The 17458-nt window shown below is 33.1% G+C and overlaps 1 protein-coding gene across 1 annotated transcript in view; it reads right to left on the bottom strand.

Annotated features, from left to right (window-relative positions):
* The window catches only part of LOC126879790 (zinc metalloproteinase nas-7-like), an 81144-nt gene extending 75152 nt beyond the window's left edge, over positions 1-5992 (bottom strand). The window contains exon 1 of the mRNA XM_050643052.1: positions 5567-5992. Coding sequence (XP_050499009.1) covers positions 5567-5868 — 302 coding nt within the window. The 5' untranslated portion in view covers positions 5869-5992. The remainder of the gene's footprint in view (positions 1-5566) is intronic.
* Between the last annotated feature and the right edge of the window lie 11466 nt (positions 5993-17458).

Genomic DNA, 17458 nt, shown 5'->3' with positions numbered 1-17458 from the left:
ATAGCCTTAAAACCATTATTAAGTATGAACAAAGTTTTCATTTTTCTGAGGAAATAAAATGTCTAACCAACAACACAGCAATTAAGTCTAATTTAAATTCTTTATATCCTTTCTTGGACTCTCAGGGACTGTTAAGAGTTGGTGGTAGACTGGAGAACTCAGATATTTCTTTTAATAAAAAACATCCTTTGATCGTTCCCAAAAGCAATCATATCACTGATCTTTTGATTCACAGAGAGCACTTAAGACTTTTACATGCAGGTCCGAAACAAGTTTTAAGTTCATTAAATCAAAATTTTTGGATTATTAGTGCCACTAAAGAAATTAAAAGGATTTTGCACAAATGCGTAACCTGTTTTAAATGTAAGGCCAAGTGCAGTGAACAGTTAATGGGATCTCTTCCTGAACAAAGGGTACGTTCATCGAGGGTCTTTCAGAATGTTGGTATAGACTTCTGTGGTCCCTTCCAAATTAAACAGTCACGGATTAGAAAGTCTATAACGACAAAGGCATATATAGCATTGTTTGTTTGCTTTTCTGTGAAGGCAATTCATATGGAGTTACTCTCTGATCTAACAACAGATACTTTTTTAGCTTCATTAAAAAGATTCATTTCTAGAAGGGGTAAACCATCCAAGATCTTTTGTGACAATGGTGCCACATTCAAGGGAGCAAATAATCAACTTCAAAAACTTCTAAACGACAACATTAAGTTAAACAACTTTTGCCTTGATGATAAAATTGAATTTTGCTTCATCCCAAGTTATTCTCCAGTATTTGGGGGTCTATGGGAGGCCGGGGTGAAGAGTGCTAAATATCATATAAAAAGGGTGATGGGAAATAATATTTTAACATATGAGGAGTTTAATACTTTGATTACTCAAGTTGAAGGAATATTAAATTCAAGGCCTCTTATGGCAATTAATAATGATTCCGCTGACTTAGAATATTTGACCCCAGGTCATTTTCTAATAGGTGCTCCTTTGACAACTTTCCCTGAAACTAATTTAACTGAGATTCCTGAAAATAGATTAAAATTTTGGAGGTTGTGTGTTCAAATGCAGCAGCATTTTTGGCAAAGGTGGTACCAAGATTATCTAACACAACTTCAAAACAGACCTAAATGGAGAAAATCGTTGCCAAATTTACAAGAAGGCATGCTTGTGCTTGTAAAGGAGGACAATGTTTCTTCTTTTGGGTGGCCTATAGCAAGGATTAATAAAGTTATTCCTGGTAAAGACGGAAAGGTAAGAGTGGTGGAAGTAAAAACTAAAAAGGGAACATACTTACGTTCTGTCACAAAAATTGCTGTTCTTCCAATTAACGATGAACAAATTTAAATTATTTTTTTTTTTTTTTTTTTCAATTTATAATAATAAATAAAATTTAACTTTATAACTATTTCTATTTAAATTTAAAACTTTGTAAAAGTTTTATACTTATATAAGCAATAAATTCTTTAAAAAATGTGTAAAAAAAAGGGGTGGAATATATTGTTTTGGTATCAAAACCAAGGCCCCCCAGCATGTTGGAGAAATAAATTCCCAACATTAATATTTAGTAAAACTATATTTTGTTTCAATATTTTATTTAGTGGTTTGCGCCTTGTGTACACTTCACAAAGATGTTTCTATGTTTTTATGTTCTATAATTCAAAGTGTACACAAAGGCGCAATATTCAAAAAAAAGTTCGTTGCCAAGGTGTTGTTATATAGAATAATAAGATAATAAAAAACGGGAAAGTAGGGCGTGTGTCCGATCCCACACAAAAATTACTTTAATACCAAAAGTTTGTGTTATTGTAATAAAATATTAGTTGTGAAAAGTGTCTTTAGTTATTCCTAGCTTCAGAAGTGTAAAAACAGGGTAAAATTATTTCCTTGGTGTTGCAAAAATCCAACAGCCATAGGATCACAAGTTGGATGTGATCCTATGGCATGATCTTATCGTGTTTTTAACGTGCACGGCACACGTATGTTTAAATTTTGCTTTCGTGAAGTACGAATTTCGGAACTATATTAAGAATGGAAGGATTTGTGGATGTAAATGTTAGCGTGGAATATTTAAAATGAATTAAATTTTCTTCATTATATTTAGAAGAAAAATTAAAAATGCCGAAACCAAATTTAGACCAGTAAAGATCTGCGAAAAAACGTCTATTTTTGGATGTGAGAGGTGGCATTCGGATTTTTGCAGATAAAGTTAGGTGACACCTTCAGTAATAATAATAATTGATTTATGCTCCTTCTCAAATATGCCCGGAACATTAATAAAAAAATTAAAATATTTAAAAATTTCGAAAAACATCGATTTTTTTCTGCTTTCTTTGCTTATAACTTTAAAACGATTCGTTTTGGAACAAAGTCGTATAGAAATAAAATAAAGATAAATGAATTTTGTATAACATACGACTGGTAAAAAATGTCTTAAGGTATTACCTTTTCTGCAATATAGCAATAAATACAAAATAAGGGGGCAAAATAAGTCTGTTGTTATTCAATATTTTTTAACCACTTTGGTGACACTTAAAGCCTTGTTAATTCGCTTAGGAAATTCTTTGTAATATCCTTAAACCGTGTACCAAATTTAATTAAAATCGATCTAATAAATTTTGCATAATAAATTTGCAATCTAAATGTTTTTAAAAAGTTCAAATTTTTTAAAATCTTTCTGAACAAAAAGTAGACCATTTAGAAGTTGGCTATTTTTTTTACATATAAATAGGTGCTCTACCTATCTAATACACTTTACAGAATTAAAATCGGATTATTTAAGGGGCCTCAGCAATGTTTTAAATTTAGAAACAATTTTTTAGCTTATAAACAAATAGCTTTGTTTAAAAATAAAAAAATTAATTTTTATCAATGCAAATAATTAAAACCGGTTTAATTTAACTTAAACTTTCAAATGCTGTCAGCAGAATTGCTATTTTTATTTTTTAATCAAACGTTATTCGCGTTCAAAAATTGCAATTTCTCGATTTTTTGAAATTTCCACCGCGTTTATCTCGAAAACTATGCATCCTACGAAAAAACTTGTAAGAACATTGTTTGCTTAGAATTACCCAAGAAATACAAAAAAAATGTTTTATTTTGCGAAAAATCGATGTTATGTAATTCCTCAAGTTCTTTGTTTATAACAATCTTATCGACATCCGGATCAACTGTTACCGAAAGAATTCGTGTTCTACGGGTCAAAATACATAAAAAAACTTGGGTATGTCCATCTAAATAAAGGAGCCCGTAGCACCCCCTCCTGGCCACAGCACTGATTTGTTTATAAGCCAAAAAATTGTTTATAACTTTAAAACATTGCTGAGGCTGCTTAAATAATCCGATTTCAATTCTGTAAAGTGCATTAGATAGGTGGAGTACTTCTTTATATGTAAAAAAATTGACAAATCTTTGTATGTTCTAGTTTTTGTTGTGCAAGATTTTAAAAAAAGTTTAGATTGCAAAATTATTATGCAAAATCTAGTAAGTCAATTTTAATGAAATTTGGTGTACGGTTTTAGCACATTACAAAAATTTTCTAAGCGAATTAGGAAGTTCCTAGTGTAACCTAAGTGATCGAAAATCATTGAATAAGGACAGGCTTGTTTTGCCCCCTTATTTTATATTTATTAATATTTTGAAGTAAGGGTGATAAATTAAGACATTTTTAACCAATCGCATCTGATAGAAAATTTAATTATCTTTATTTTATTCTTATACGACTTTGTTTTAAAATGAATAGTTTTTAAGTTATAAGCAAAAAAAAGTAGAAAAAAAAACGAAATTTTTAAATATTTTATTTTTTTTATTAATGTTCCGGGCATATTTGAGAAGGAGCATAAATCAATTATTATTAACGAAGTTATCACCTAACTTTATCCGCAAAAATCTGAATGCCACCTCTCACATCCACCTAAAAACAGATCCTTACTGGTCTAATTTGTTAATTAAGAATGTACCAAAGTGCAAACGTCGGGATTATAAATGATTATTTAAAATGGAGATTTGTGTAAAAACTTACAAATTGTGTAGCTGTGAAGCACATATTTGGAGAAGAGGAAGCATAATGAATAAAATAGAAGATACGATTTTAACTATCCGGCGCAGTCCACTTAACTAAATTTTTGATTGAAAATAATTTACAAGACGATTTCTCTGAAATAATTTGAATTCTCCAATTATGTACTTGTTACGATGCCAGTGACAACTGCAGAAACAGAACGATGTCTCTCTGCATTGAAACGTATCAAAACTTTCCTTAGAATAGATATGGGCCAGAATCGATGAACTGCACTCGCAATGTTTTCAATTTAAAAAAATGATTCAAGAAATTCCAAATTTTACTCAGTTTGTTTGTGAATAATTTTTCTAAAAAAATAACAGGCGACTGACTTTCGTTACAACTTGCTTGTAGCATTTAAACACTAAATTATAATTTTAAGTCAATAAAATACATTATTTATTGTAATTTTTAATAAGGTCCTCTGATTTTTATAATTTGAAGACACTCAAAAAATTTTACCTACGGAAATGGGGTCTCAAGGTCTTTTTATACGTTAACATTATGTGTGCACCCCCAATATTTTACACCAGGCGCCGCCACTGAATATTGGGACTCCTGTTTCCCATTTTTCGTCACTTCCTTATTTTCCTCAGGTTACTGATAAACTTATTAAACTATATAAAAATAATAATATTCCTGTTAAGATTGCAATGAAGAATGCAAGAACAGTCAGAAATTTGTTCTCTAAAACCAAAATACCCTTGTCCCCTTTGGAACAAGTTAATGATATCTACCACATAATTTATCCATACCCATAATTTATCCACCCATAATTTATTATTAACATATTTTTCTTAATGACCTATTTATTTGTTCAATGAATTATTGCCAATGTACTAATTAAATACGCCAATAAAAACAAACGGTCTAAATTGAAATAAACCCCGATAACTCATCAGAATCTTGAAATTGAATGTTTAAACTTCAATTTAGGCACTTGACAACTTAAAAAATAATAAAGTACACATGAATTTCCAAGCTTCGAAAATGCTTATTTTCGCATTTTTCAGATTATAAATCGCTTAAAACTTGAAATATATTAAGTTTTGAGAAAAATGACAGAAAATCTTTTTTGTTTAAAATGGCCCAAAAATGCTAAAAACATATTTTCGGGAGCAAAAAAGGTGATGTTTTGGATTTATTAAAAAACTGTTAACAACAATAATTATTTCTGCCTAAAAATTTCGCACTGCGCCCTTCTGATTTGTTTACCGAATTGGAACAACCAGGCAGGTAGTGTTAACTCCGGACCCCGGAAGTGTCATAGGTTTTCGAAACGGACCCTCAGGAAATATAATTCGTGACCCCTGGACTATACGACCTAATAATGAAATAATAATTTTTTCAATTCCTTTAAATTTAATTTTTGTTTTGACACGTTGGGGGCCCGTGTAATTAATAAGGCTGATACGGCGGTAGCTGAGCCCTTTTTTCTAAGTCTGATTAACTTTATATAATTACAAATTTTAATATTTTCCAAACTAAAATATTTAAAGCATCTTAAACTTACTTGATACACGTGTATTTATGAAAGGTGGCAAATGCTCGAAGTATCATTTCCTTTCGATTTGTAGAATAATTGTCAGATATTTGGTACGGAATAATTCCTTTATCCCATCTATATGTATCTCCAATAATGCCATTTCGCAATGATCTCGAAGATAATATGATATCACCCTCAAAATAAATTTCGTCCTCCTCAGGATTAGTAAAGTTAACCTCGGATTTTTTCTCGTCAGTGCTTTTTGATGCAATGCCTTTTAGGAAAACCATATTTAACAACAAAATCACGCATACTTTATGTATCAACATGATCCAGATCAAGTGCTGATCAACTGAGAGCTAAGAGAATTTGAAATCAGGGTAATAAGTTTTTAGTGAAACTATAATTTTACTTTACATAAACATAAACCTACATATATATTGCCTCACTGCAAATATATAACAAATTCAATTAATGATCAAATCATAACTACTTCATAAAAATATCTAATCAGAATATAATAGATACGAATGTATGTGTCGGAGGTACGATAAAAACGCTACAATATTTTTGCCATCAAGACCACAGTACAAATCGATAAATCACATTTTTTAGTGAAACTCTAATTTTAATTTACATAAACGTAAACCTACATATATATTGCCTTACTACAAATATATAACAAATTCAATTAATAATCAAATCATAACTACTTCATAAAAATATCTAATCAGAATATAATAGAAACGAATGTATGTGTCGGAGGTACGATAAAAACGCCCCAATATTTTTGCTATCAAGACGACCGTACAAGTCGATAAATCACATTTTTAGTGGAACCTATAATTTTATTTTATATAAACATAAACCTACATACACACAACGCAAAAGTCTAAGGATATTTTAATAATTTGACAATACCAATGACAGAAATTTCATGACCATATAAATTTGCTTGTACTGTAATTGTTGATACAGACACTCACTTCTTATCAAAAAAAATTGTAAAACTGATAGCAATACGTGTTCTAGAATGTTTTTTATGAGGGGCAAAAAAATTGACATTTTTATGTTCTGTTTAGTTTTAATTTTAGTCACTTTATACCATTCTTGCTTAATAGGTGAGTTAAAGATATTGTCTTTTTACCATGCAATGACAACATTTAACGTTGGACGAGATGAATAGAGCCGTGGGCCTCCTTCAAGCTGGTATGCGACAAACTTAAGTTGCTGACCAGATGGGTGTCTCCCAAAGCGTCGTAAGTCGTTTGTGGCGTCGGTTTAGAGACCCTAGGAGTCCAGCCGAGCAACATCCAGGACGTGGTCGCTCTACAACCGTCGCTCAGGACCGATATTTAATTTTAAATGCCAGAAGGCAGCCAACAATCACAGCACCCGAGCTGGTTAATGAATTACAGCTTGCACATAATGTAACAATTAGCCGCAGTAATATGAGAAATCGTCTCCATGAAGCCAATCTTCGTAGTCAGCGACCACTGAGATGTCCACCTCTATCTAGAGGCAATCGCGCTGCAAGATTAACATGGTGTCAAGAGTTTCAGAATTGGACTGACAATGACTGGGCCACAGTTTTGTTGAGTGACGAGTCTAGATATGGATTTCATCCAGATTCTCGTCGGACAAGAGTTTGGAGACCACCCGGAAATGGAAAACGATTACGACATCTTCAAGAAGTGTATGCATACAGAGGTGGTACATTAATGGTATGAGGCGGAATCATGATTGACGGAAGAACTGACCTCATTTTCCCACGTGGCTTTTTTACGTAGAAAATTTTTACTTTATGTATGATAACGCTCGACCACATGTTGCGCATATTGTAACAAACTATGTAGTTGGATAACGAGGGTATTGATGTATTGCCGTGGCCAGCACAATCACCGGACTTGAATCCCATTGAGCATGTATGGGACATGCTCCAACGAAGAATTACTCCACATATGGGCAATATCTACAATAAGTGTCAATTAAAAGAGCTTCTGAGAGAACAATGGACACAACTACCTCAAGCAGACATTAACAATGTGATTCGGAACATGAACAGTAGATGTAGAGCTGTGATAAACCAACGTGGTGGCCATACTTTATTTTAAGTTTATATTTCGTATTTTTGACATTTTATGGTGGTATAGCAGCGTAGAGCAGGCAGGGTTCCGAAAGGGATATAGCACCACTGACCATCTTCTAACAATTAGGACACTAATAGAAAAAGCTAACGAATACCATATAGATCTGCACTTAGCGTTCGTTGACTACGAAAAAGCATTTGACAGCGTGGAAATGTGGGCAATAGAAAAAGCTATAAACAACTGTCGAATAGATTCCAGATACAGAATGCTAATACATAATATATATAAGAAAGAAAGCAACAATGACAGTACAATTGGAAGAAACCACAAAACCCATACCAATTAACAGAGGAGTGCGACAGGGAGATGTTATTTCTCCTAAACTATTTACATTAGCACTGGAAGATGTTTTCAAAACAATGGAATGGACAAACATGGGAATAAACATAAATGGAAAGAAACTAAACCACCTAAGATATGCAGACGATGTAGTAGTCATAGCATCAAGTTTTGAAGAACTACAAACCATGCTAACCGAACTAGCAAATGAATCCGAACAAATAGATCTAAAAATGAATTTTGCCAAAACAAAAACAATGACAAACACACAAGACAATAGAAACGTAATACTAAACGACACCACAATAGAAGCGGTTAATGATTATATATATTTGGGACAGATTATAAAAATAAATAAGGAAAACCAAACAGCGGCCAAAATTAAAATGGGTCCTAAAGAATAAAAAAATACAACAATACTTAAAAACAAGAGTGTTTGACCAGTGCATACTCCCAATTCTCACATACGCATGCCAAACATGGACCTTGACAAGGCAAACATGGATAAAATAATAAAGACACAAAGAGCCATGGAGAGAGCAATGTTAGGAGTAAAATTGACAGACAAAAAGCAAAACAACTGGGTCAGAAATAGAACAAAAGTCAAAGACGCAGGCCAACATATAGCCAGCCTAAAATGGAGCTTCGCAGGTCATAACGCTAGACAAACGGACAATAGGTGGAATAGCACGATACAACAATGGAGACCATGGACAGGAAAGAGAGCAAGAGGACGACCCCAGATGAGATGGGGAGACGACATTAAAAAAATAGGAGGAACGCACTGGAAACAGAAAGCACTAAACAGAAGCGAATGGAGGAAACTGGGGGAAGCCTATGTTCAGAATTGGACGAATTAAAGGGCAAAAGAAGAAGAAAGAAGATGGTGGTATATGAAACATGGGTGATTTGCAATATATTTTTTTTGCTCCAATTTTCTGTTTTTTTTTGCAATTTATGGTTTTTGCCATATCAAACAACAATTTAAACTACAAATTTGTATTACTTTTTATAAGTTGATTACAGATAAACAAAATACGTCTATTTATAAAAATATCCCTAGACTTTTGCGTTGTGTGTATTATTGCCTCATACGCCAGTTAATGGGAGCAAGAATAGGATATTACCTCCAAACAGGGCCGCCGAGAGGGCGGTACAGCCGGTACATTTTACCGGGGCCCGGCGATGTAAGGGGCCCTGCGTCGACCAGACCAAAGATTTAAGACGTAATTTTTCCCGTTTTTTTGCTCTTCACTTTATGTCCATAATACGTTTAATTAATCCTCGGCTATATTTAACATGACCTTTAGTTGATTTGCTGTAAAATTTTAACAGCAATAAATCACAGAAGTTAAATGCTGCAGTGCAGTGAGACAATTATGGATATGGAGATTAAAAATATATTAGGGCTTCTAGAAGATTTACAAAAAATCAGAAATTTATTGAAGAATATAAAGGGTCAGTATCTAAAGGGATCAGATCTTCCATTCTTGAAGAATCTAAATTAGTTACCAGCAATTATGGAATAAATCCAGAATTTACATCAAATAAAGAAAAACGGCACAAGAAGCGTGTGAGATTTTTTGATGATTGCCTGGACCTAGTAGTGATGCGACTGATAATTTTGAGCCCGACGCAATATTTCGCTGTGAACTATTTAATATTGTCAAATAATAAGCAACTTAACCAGCAACTTAATAAGCAACTTAATGCGGCAAATGAAATTAATTCGCTATTTAATATTTTGTGGTCATTCCGAGATGACGATGACGAAAATATTAAGAAAAAATTGATATATTGCGCGAGCTCTATAAAGAAGGCATCAGTGAAGAATTGATAGATGAAATTTTTCATTTGAGAGCGATACAGGGCCCCCGTAACAAAGGGGCGCAAAACCGAAGGTTTGGTAAATAAGAAATATTTATTTTAAATGAGACAATCATTTTTTATATACCATTTTAATTATTTCATGAACAGCTAGAGAAATCTCAAAAATCAAATATTGTGTTATTACTGAAAAAATAATTATTCCAGTCCTGAAATGTTGAACTTACTCCGTCAAAAATATATTACATTTTGTTGTTCCTTCCTAATTTTTTTTGAAGTAGAGTGAATTACGCTTGGCATACCATCCAATCGATTTTATGTTGTAAACTAAAACGACACTCAAAATAGTCAAATAAACATTAAATCACACTTCTTGACGAGTATAAACATAAATTAACACCCATAAAAAGCAGCTTCGCAGTTTTACTCCAACAAAAACACAACTTGCTGGATTAAGCAGTTTTACTCGTATTAAGTGAATCTTTTACTCGAATTTATGATAATTACCCTTAAGGCGGAAATTCATATCCGCGCCGCGAACTCCGCGCCGTGTGAGCGCCGCGCATTCGTGGCGCGGTTAATGTTCGTTAAAATTTTTCATTTTGACGAACCTTCCACGATCCAGAGGAAACTTACGAACATTCATGCCCGGTTGCACCAACATATCTTAAGCTTAAGTCGAGAATATCATAAGAATTATTATAATATAGTTATAATATATTACAATAAGAATACCATAATATAATAATACATATAATTGATAATAAGGTAAGAATCTAAAATTATGGTGCAACGTAAGTGATACTCAAGGAGGCCCTATTTATAAGTAGAACTTAGCTAATCTGGAACTTAAGATCTGTTGGTGCAACCAGGCATTAGTAATTGTAGATAATTAGTATTAAATGTGGGTGCCTACATTGGATCCGTTTTTCTCCGATCAGATCAGATCCGATATCGGTCGACGTCGGAAGTAGCTTCTCCTATTCTCATCGAGAAGTGTTTGGTTTCATTCCGATTGGTTGCAAGTTGAGTTGCAAGTTGGTTGCAAGTTGGTTGTAAGTTGGATGAAAATTGGTTGCAAGTTGGTTGCAAGTTGGTTGCAAATTGGTTGCAAGTTGGTTGCAAATTGGTTGCAAGTTGGTTGCAAATTGATTGCAAGTTGGTTGCAAATTGGTTGCAAGATGGTTGCAAGTTGGTTACAAGTTGGGGGTTGCAAGCTAACATGTTTAAATATATTCAATGTCATCATCTCATTTTCACTTTCCACGATAAACATTAATAAGTTTGATATTTCCTTCCTAACACTCCATTAGTAACAAATATTCAACTCAGGCGCCCCAAAACCAACAAGCCACTCGCAAACCCGTCCAAATACGTATTGCGAACCATCAAAGCATTTGTTGAAAAGCCGACAGAAGTTAGATCGTGGTGCGCCGTGTGCGAGCCGTTTGTGTGCCACTTGAAAACACGTACTAATCCAACAAATATGCTGCGCGCGAGCGGCTCGCACACCGAGCAGAGCACATATGTATACCCGCCTTTAAGTAAACAAATACTCTATGACAGCGTTTCCCAAATGGTGGGTCGCGACCCGGTACCGGGCCATGAAAGCAAAACGCCGGGTCGCCTCGCCTCGCCGTTTCACATGAACATCTTCCTTTACACTGCGAAGTGCGTTGGCTATCCAAATGAAATGCTTTAAGAAAACTTTAATTGAATCGAAGGAAGAAATTTCAATATTCTTAGAACAACATTCACTAACGGCTAGGGATGCAATATTTAAATTTAAAGACAGTTTTCATGATGTCAATTGGTTAATCAAGGTAGCCTATGTTTGGTATATTTTTGACTTCTTGAACAATTTAAATATGCCATTACAAGGTAGCAATGTAGTACCAGAGAAGGTGGAAACTGCAACAAAAACTTAATTTGTGGACACGTCGCGCAGAAGCAGGAAATTACAAAGCTAACAGAAGTACAAAAAGAGTATAATGTGAATCATTGCCGGATGAGATTTCAGCCGCTTTCAAGGAACACCTGCTAGGACTGGGGCAAATCTGAAGGAATATTTTCCCCCCATCCACAGCAACCAAGCATGGATAGGGAATCCATTTACAATGGACGTAGAATCCGAGACAAGACTTCCGGATATAGATATTGAGTCAGTATAACTGAACTATCGTGTGACAGGGCACTCAAAGACATACTTGACAAAATACCACTGATAGATTTTTGGCTGTCTTGCCACCAGGAGTACCAAGTTTTAGCAGAAAAGCGATAGTTTCTAATTCCTTTTGTTACGACCTATAAGTGTTAGGCAGGGTTTTCAACGAAGATGACATTGAAACGGTTGGAAAGTTTACATACCTGGGAGTAGAAATATATGCCGACGGATCAGAAGATGAAGAAATACGGAAGAGAATAACGCAGGCAAACAGAGCTTATTTTGCCCTCTCCCATATATAACGGTCTAAAAGTGTTCACCGAAATACAAAGATGAGAATCTATAAAACTTTAATTCGACCAATAACATGCTATGGTAGTGAAGCCTGGGTCCTGAAAGAAACATCCAAAAACAAACTCAACACATTCGAAAGGAAAGTACTGAAGAGAATACTAGGACCTGTGAGGGAAAACGGAATCTTCAGAAGTCGATACAACAATGAACTTTATCAACTTTATAAGGAAGCACCCCTGTCAGACTTCATTAGAATACAAATATTGCAATGGGCCGGATATGTGATAAGAATGGGAGAGGATAGACTACCAAAACGAGGACTGAATGCTAGAATGAAAGGAAAGAGACATGTTGGGAAGCCACGAAAGCGCTGGGAAGATACAGTAAACAGCGACGCACAAGCCCGTTTAGATGTCCGTGTGTGGAGAAGAGCAGCCACAGGTAAACAAGAGTGGAGACAAAAAATAAAGGAGGCCAAGGCTCAATTTGGGCTGTAGTGCCGTAGAAGAAGAAGAAGTGTTTTCAACACTGGCTTTCCTCAAAAATATGTATAGGAATCGTTTGGAAGTCGAACCGGAGCTGAGAATAAAATTATCATTTTTTCCTCCAAAAATGAAGTTTTTAACCAAAAACGATATTTCCATTAAGAAAGTATTTGATTTTTATTTTTTTATTACATTTTTGTCTGAGCTAGACTGGTCAGTTGGTTGTGAAAAACCAATGCCAATAAAACACAAAACACACACATTGTTTGAGCTAATGATTCTTTATTAAAATATAACTGTGATAAATATTTAAATGTTTTCTTGTATACACACACCAGGGTATGAAAAAAAATAGTGGGTCACGGAGGATAAACACAAAAATAACCGGGCCACGGAAAAATAAGTTTGGGAAACGCTGCTCTATGAATTATGATTATGTATTTGACTTGAGTATCTTTTCCCTTGTCTATGCGTTTATTAGGCACAAACATTATTTACTGTACTGGTAACGGGTAATTTCCTGCAGTGAAAATTTTATTTTATATTGGTGTTAATAATTACCTACGACAATTATTGCAATATCCGTTGGGATTGTTCTGCCATGATTTTAAACTTTTGTTTTCGTGTAAAAAATATTGGACGACTTTTTTTATTTGTTGTTATTTTAAGTCGTGTGGAAATTAAGATAATTGTGAAAATGGTATGTATCACAATCATTGCATAGAATTCATTTTAAATAGTTATAATCGGGGTTCCTCTAATAAAATCCACAATTTAGAATTTATTTTGAAAAAAAAAGGAAATTAATTAGGACATTGTGTCTGCGTAACTTGGAAGCATATGGAAAACTTTTTTATTATTAATTTTGCGGAAAAAATGTATTCATAAAATGATTTGCATAGTCTAAAAACTAAAATGCAACCAATTATAAAATTGTGTCAATCTTATGAGTATCAAAAATATGAATTTCGATCAAGAGTACCTACCTTATATTTCACAATATCGAAAATTATTATTATGAAAAGTTGTTTGGAATTAATTAAAAACTATGTTTTAATATGTAATTACATCCTTTTAATTGAAATTTTTTTTCTCAAATTACAGATACCCAACGCCCTTTTCATTTATTACGAATAATGCGATAACTCTCTTATTGTTTTTGATTAATTAATTAATAATAATAAAAGAGTTATCACATTAGTTGTAATAGCTGAAAAGGGCTCATTATTAATAATAAAAGACTTATCCCATTATTTCTAATAATTGAAAAGGGCGTTGTTGAAAAGTACAATTAATGTACTATGAAAAGTTCTTTCTAAAAAGCTTTGCATGGTCTGTCTAAAATCTAAGATGCAACCATCAAACCCTATCAAATTTTTTCAATTTTATATGAGATATACGTAAAAAAATGAGTTTCGATCAAAAGTAAAGTGCCTTTCTAGATCACAATATATTTCAATTAGAAGGATGTAATTGTATATAGAAATATAGTTTTTAATGCTGAAGAACTTTTCATAATAACTTTTCAATATTGTGAAAACTAAACGTACTATGCTGTTGACCGAAATTCATATTTTTTGACATACTTCGTATAAGATTCATAAAATTTGATATTAGATGGTTGCAATTCTGAGTTCTAGACAATGCGGAAACTTTTTATGAAGAATAATTTTTTCTCGTAAAATTAATAATAAAACAGTTTCCCATATGGTTCCTAGTTATGTAGACACCCTGTATAACATTTGTTTGAAAACATTGAAATGACAAAATATTATTGTTTATTTACTTAAATGTATATTTTTATTTTAATATGAAAGGTGCTTCATTAATGTTGCAACAAATTTAAGGGGAAAGGCGCAAAATGTCGCCTGTCAAAATTTTCAATGTGTTTTAAATGTATTCATTTTTTTGGAATCCTGAGAAAACTAATAGTATTTAAAAAAAATTAAACGCAGAATGAAAGATAACGTTATTGCCGAGGGCCGACAGTCCCTTAAAATAAATAAAAAGTTTCTTTGGAATTAAATATTTGCAATTATTAAAAAGCACACTAAATATTCTCTTTTATTTTCAGCCTTGTAACTTATAAAATAAACATTATAGAAGTTTTCAGGGACTTTCGGCCTCAGTAATAATGTAGTCTTTCATTCTGGGTTTAAATTTTTCAAAAATATTTATTAGTTTTATACAGGGTCAGTGGGAAAGAACGCACCAAACTTTAAGACTTTATAATATACGTAAAAATAATCAAAAATAACTCATATGTTGTTATTCGATTTTCATTTGTTTCCGAGATACGGGGTGTTAAAATTTTTTTACAAACTGACGATTTATTTATTGCTCTAAAACCGGTTGAGGTGTGCAAATGAAATTTTGGTGAGTTGTGAGACATAGTTATTGCACATGTTTTGACATACAGTTAAGAATTTTATATTCACCATTGGCGCGCGTATGGTACGCCACTGAAATATTTCAAATTAAAAATCTTTCTTGAATTCCTCGTTCAATTTGTGACAAAAAATCTATCTTCCCTTTTTTTCATGCGACGCGCTTCGTTTTCATGCAAAAAATAAAACATCTTAACGCTTACAAATTTTTCGACGAAGTTTCTACATATGAATATGTTGAAACTTATTTCGAATACTTTGTAAGCGTTAAGATATTTTATTTTTTGCATGCAGACGAAGCGTCGTATGAACAAACATGAAGATAGATATTTTGTCAGAAATTGAACAGGGAATTCAAAAATAATTTCTAATTTGAAATATCTCAGTGACGTACTATTGTTTTTTGTTTCAAAAATTTTAGACTATTACCCGTACGCGCGCCAGTGGTGAATATAAAATACTTAATTGTGTGTCAAAACATGTGCACCAACTATGTCTTAAAACCCACCAAATTTCATTTGCACGCCTCAACCGGTTTTAGAGCAATAAATAAATCGTCAGTTTGTAAGAAAAATTTTAACACCCAGTATCTCGGAAACAAATGTAAATCCAATAACAACACATGAGTTATTTTTTTATTATTTTTAAGTATATTATAGTCTTAAAGTTTGGTGCGTTCCTCCCCACTCACCCTGTATAGTAGATTTAAGGGGCGCTCAAATATGTCCCGCACGCGGGCGCCAATCAGCCTTGCGGGGGCCCTGGAGCGATATACAAGGATAATATTGGTAAATCTCAACTTTTTCTAATCTTCTCCTTTACGTGCCATCTCCGCGACGAAGGTTGGCAATCAGCATTGCTATTATAACTTTTGACACTACAGCCCGAAAGAGTTCAGTTGAGCTGGATCCAAACCATTTTCTGAGATTTCTCTGCCAGGACATTTTTCTTCTACCTATGCTGCGCCTTCCTTGAATCTTTCCCTGCAATTTCTCCAATAGATTTACTTAATAAAATTAAACATGTCAAATTAAACTCATTATTTCCTAAAGTCGTTAATTGCGTTAAGAATATTTTGTACATTGCCGGTGACAGTAGCAGAAGCGAATAGATCCTTTAGTTTTCTTTCCCGCATAAAGAATGTTGTGATATTTACAATGAAACAGGATTGGTTAACTCGCCTATTAACTTTGAGCATTGAGAATAATTTGGTAAAATCATGCGATTTTTCGAAAGTTATCGACATCTTTTCCAATCAGAAAACTCGAAAAGCACCTTAGTCTGGGCTGATTATCGGAGAATAGGCCATTTTTGGGAAAAGTTATTTACCAGCAATTTTATTGCTGGAATCGAAACTTATGATTGTATATATTAATAATATAGATATGCAAAGTCCGCAGATAGTGTGCTACTTTTTTTATAAACAAAATGGCGCCCGAAAATCGTGTTTTTTTTAATTTTTGCTCTATAACTCCAAAGATTTTAACTTTAGATTAAAAACACTCAAATAAAAATTCACCGCAATTAAATTTTGCATAGAGACGTGATTTTTCCGATTTACTTCGACGAAAACTTTCCCCGGAAAAAGCGGGTTTTTCAAACAAAATCTTTAATTTTCAACTAAACTTTTAGATAAGTAGTTGTTAATCAATAATTAAATAACTTGGTAAAGTAAAAGCCCTTTCCGTATATATTATAAGTCCAGCAGCTAATGGAAATTGAATGAACAGTTTAGCAACAATTGAAATGTTAATTAAAAATTTACGGTCGCTATAATTACGACAATAATTATGATGCATAAGAATAACTATGATTCTTTCATAAAAAAAACTATACCTATCTAGTGTACTTTACAGAATTGAAATTGGACTATTTAAGCGGCCTCAGGAATATTTTAAAATTATAAACAATTTTTTGGCTTATAAACAAATAGAATATCTCGGGAAATATTCAACTAAATTAAATTGTGAAAACGGTATTCAAAATACAGCGGCAGGACGCTTCTTTTAAAAGAAAAAACGTTTAATTATGACGAGTGGTTCCTGAGATACAATCGGTCAAAGTTGACCGAAATTTACGGCAAAGATATAAACAATAGGATCATAATTTTCAAACTATTACCTTTTTATCTTTGTTCTATTTCTCCATACCAATTTTCATATCTTTAAAATCCTCAAAGCATATATTATTATAATAAAAACTATCGATAATACGTGTGAAAATTGCCAAAAATAGCAAAATTCCAATCAAAAATTAGGTTGGAGAAAATGTAACCCTCAAAGTTCAAAATCGGTGTACGTTAAAAATATGCATTTTCTCGGCTTCCCATTGAG

This window comes from Diabrotica virgifera, chromosome 2, assembly GCF_917563875.1.
Source record: "Diabrotica virgifera virgifera chromosome 2, PGI_DIABVI_V3a".
In the NCBI taxonomy this organism is placed as follows: Eukaryota; Metazoa; Arthropoda; class Insecta; order Coleoptera; family Chrysomelidae; genus Diabrotica; species Diabrotica virgifera.
Note: the sequence above shows the minus strand (reverse complement) of the source record. Positions and strands in the feature narration are given on the sequence as shown.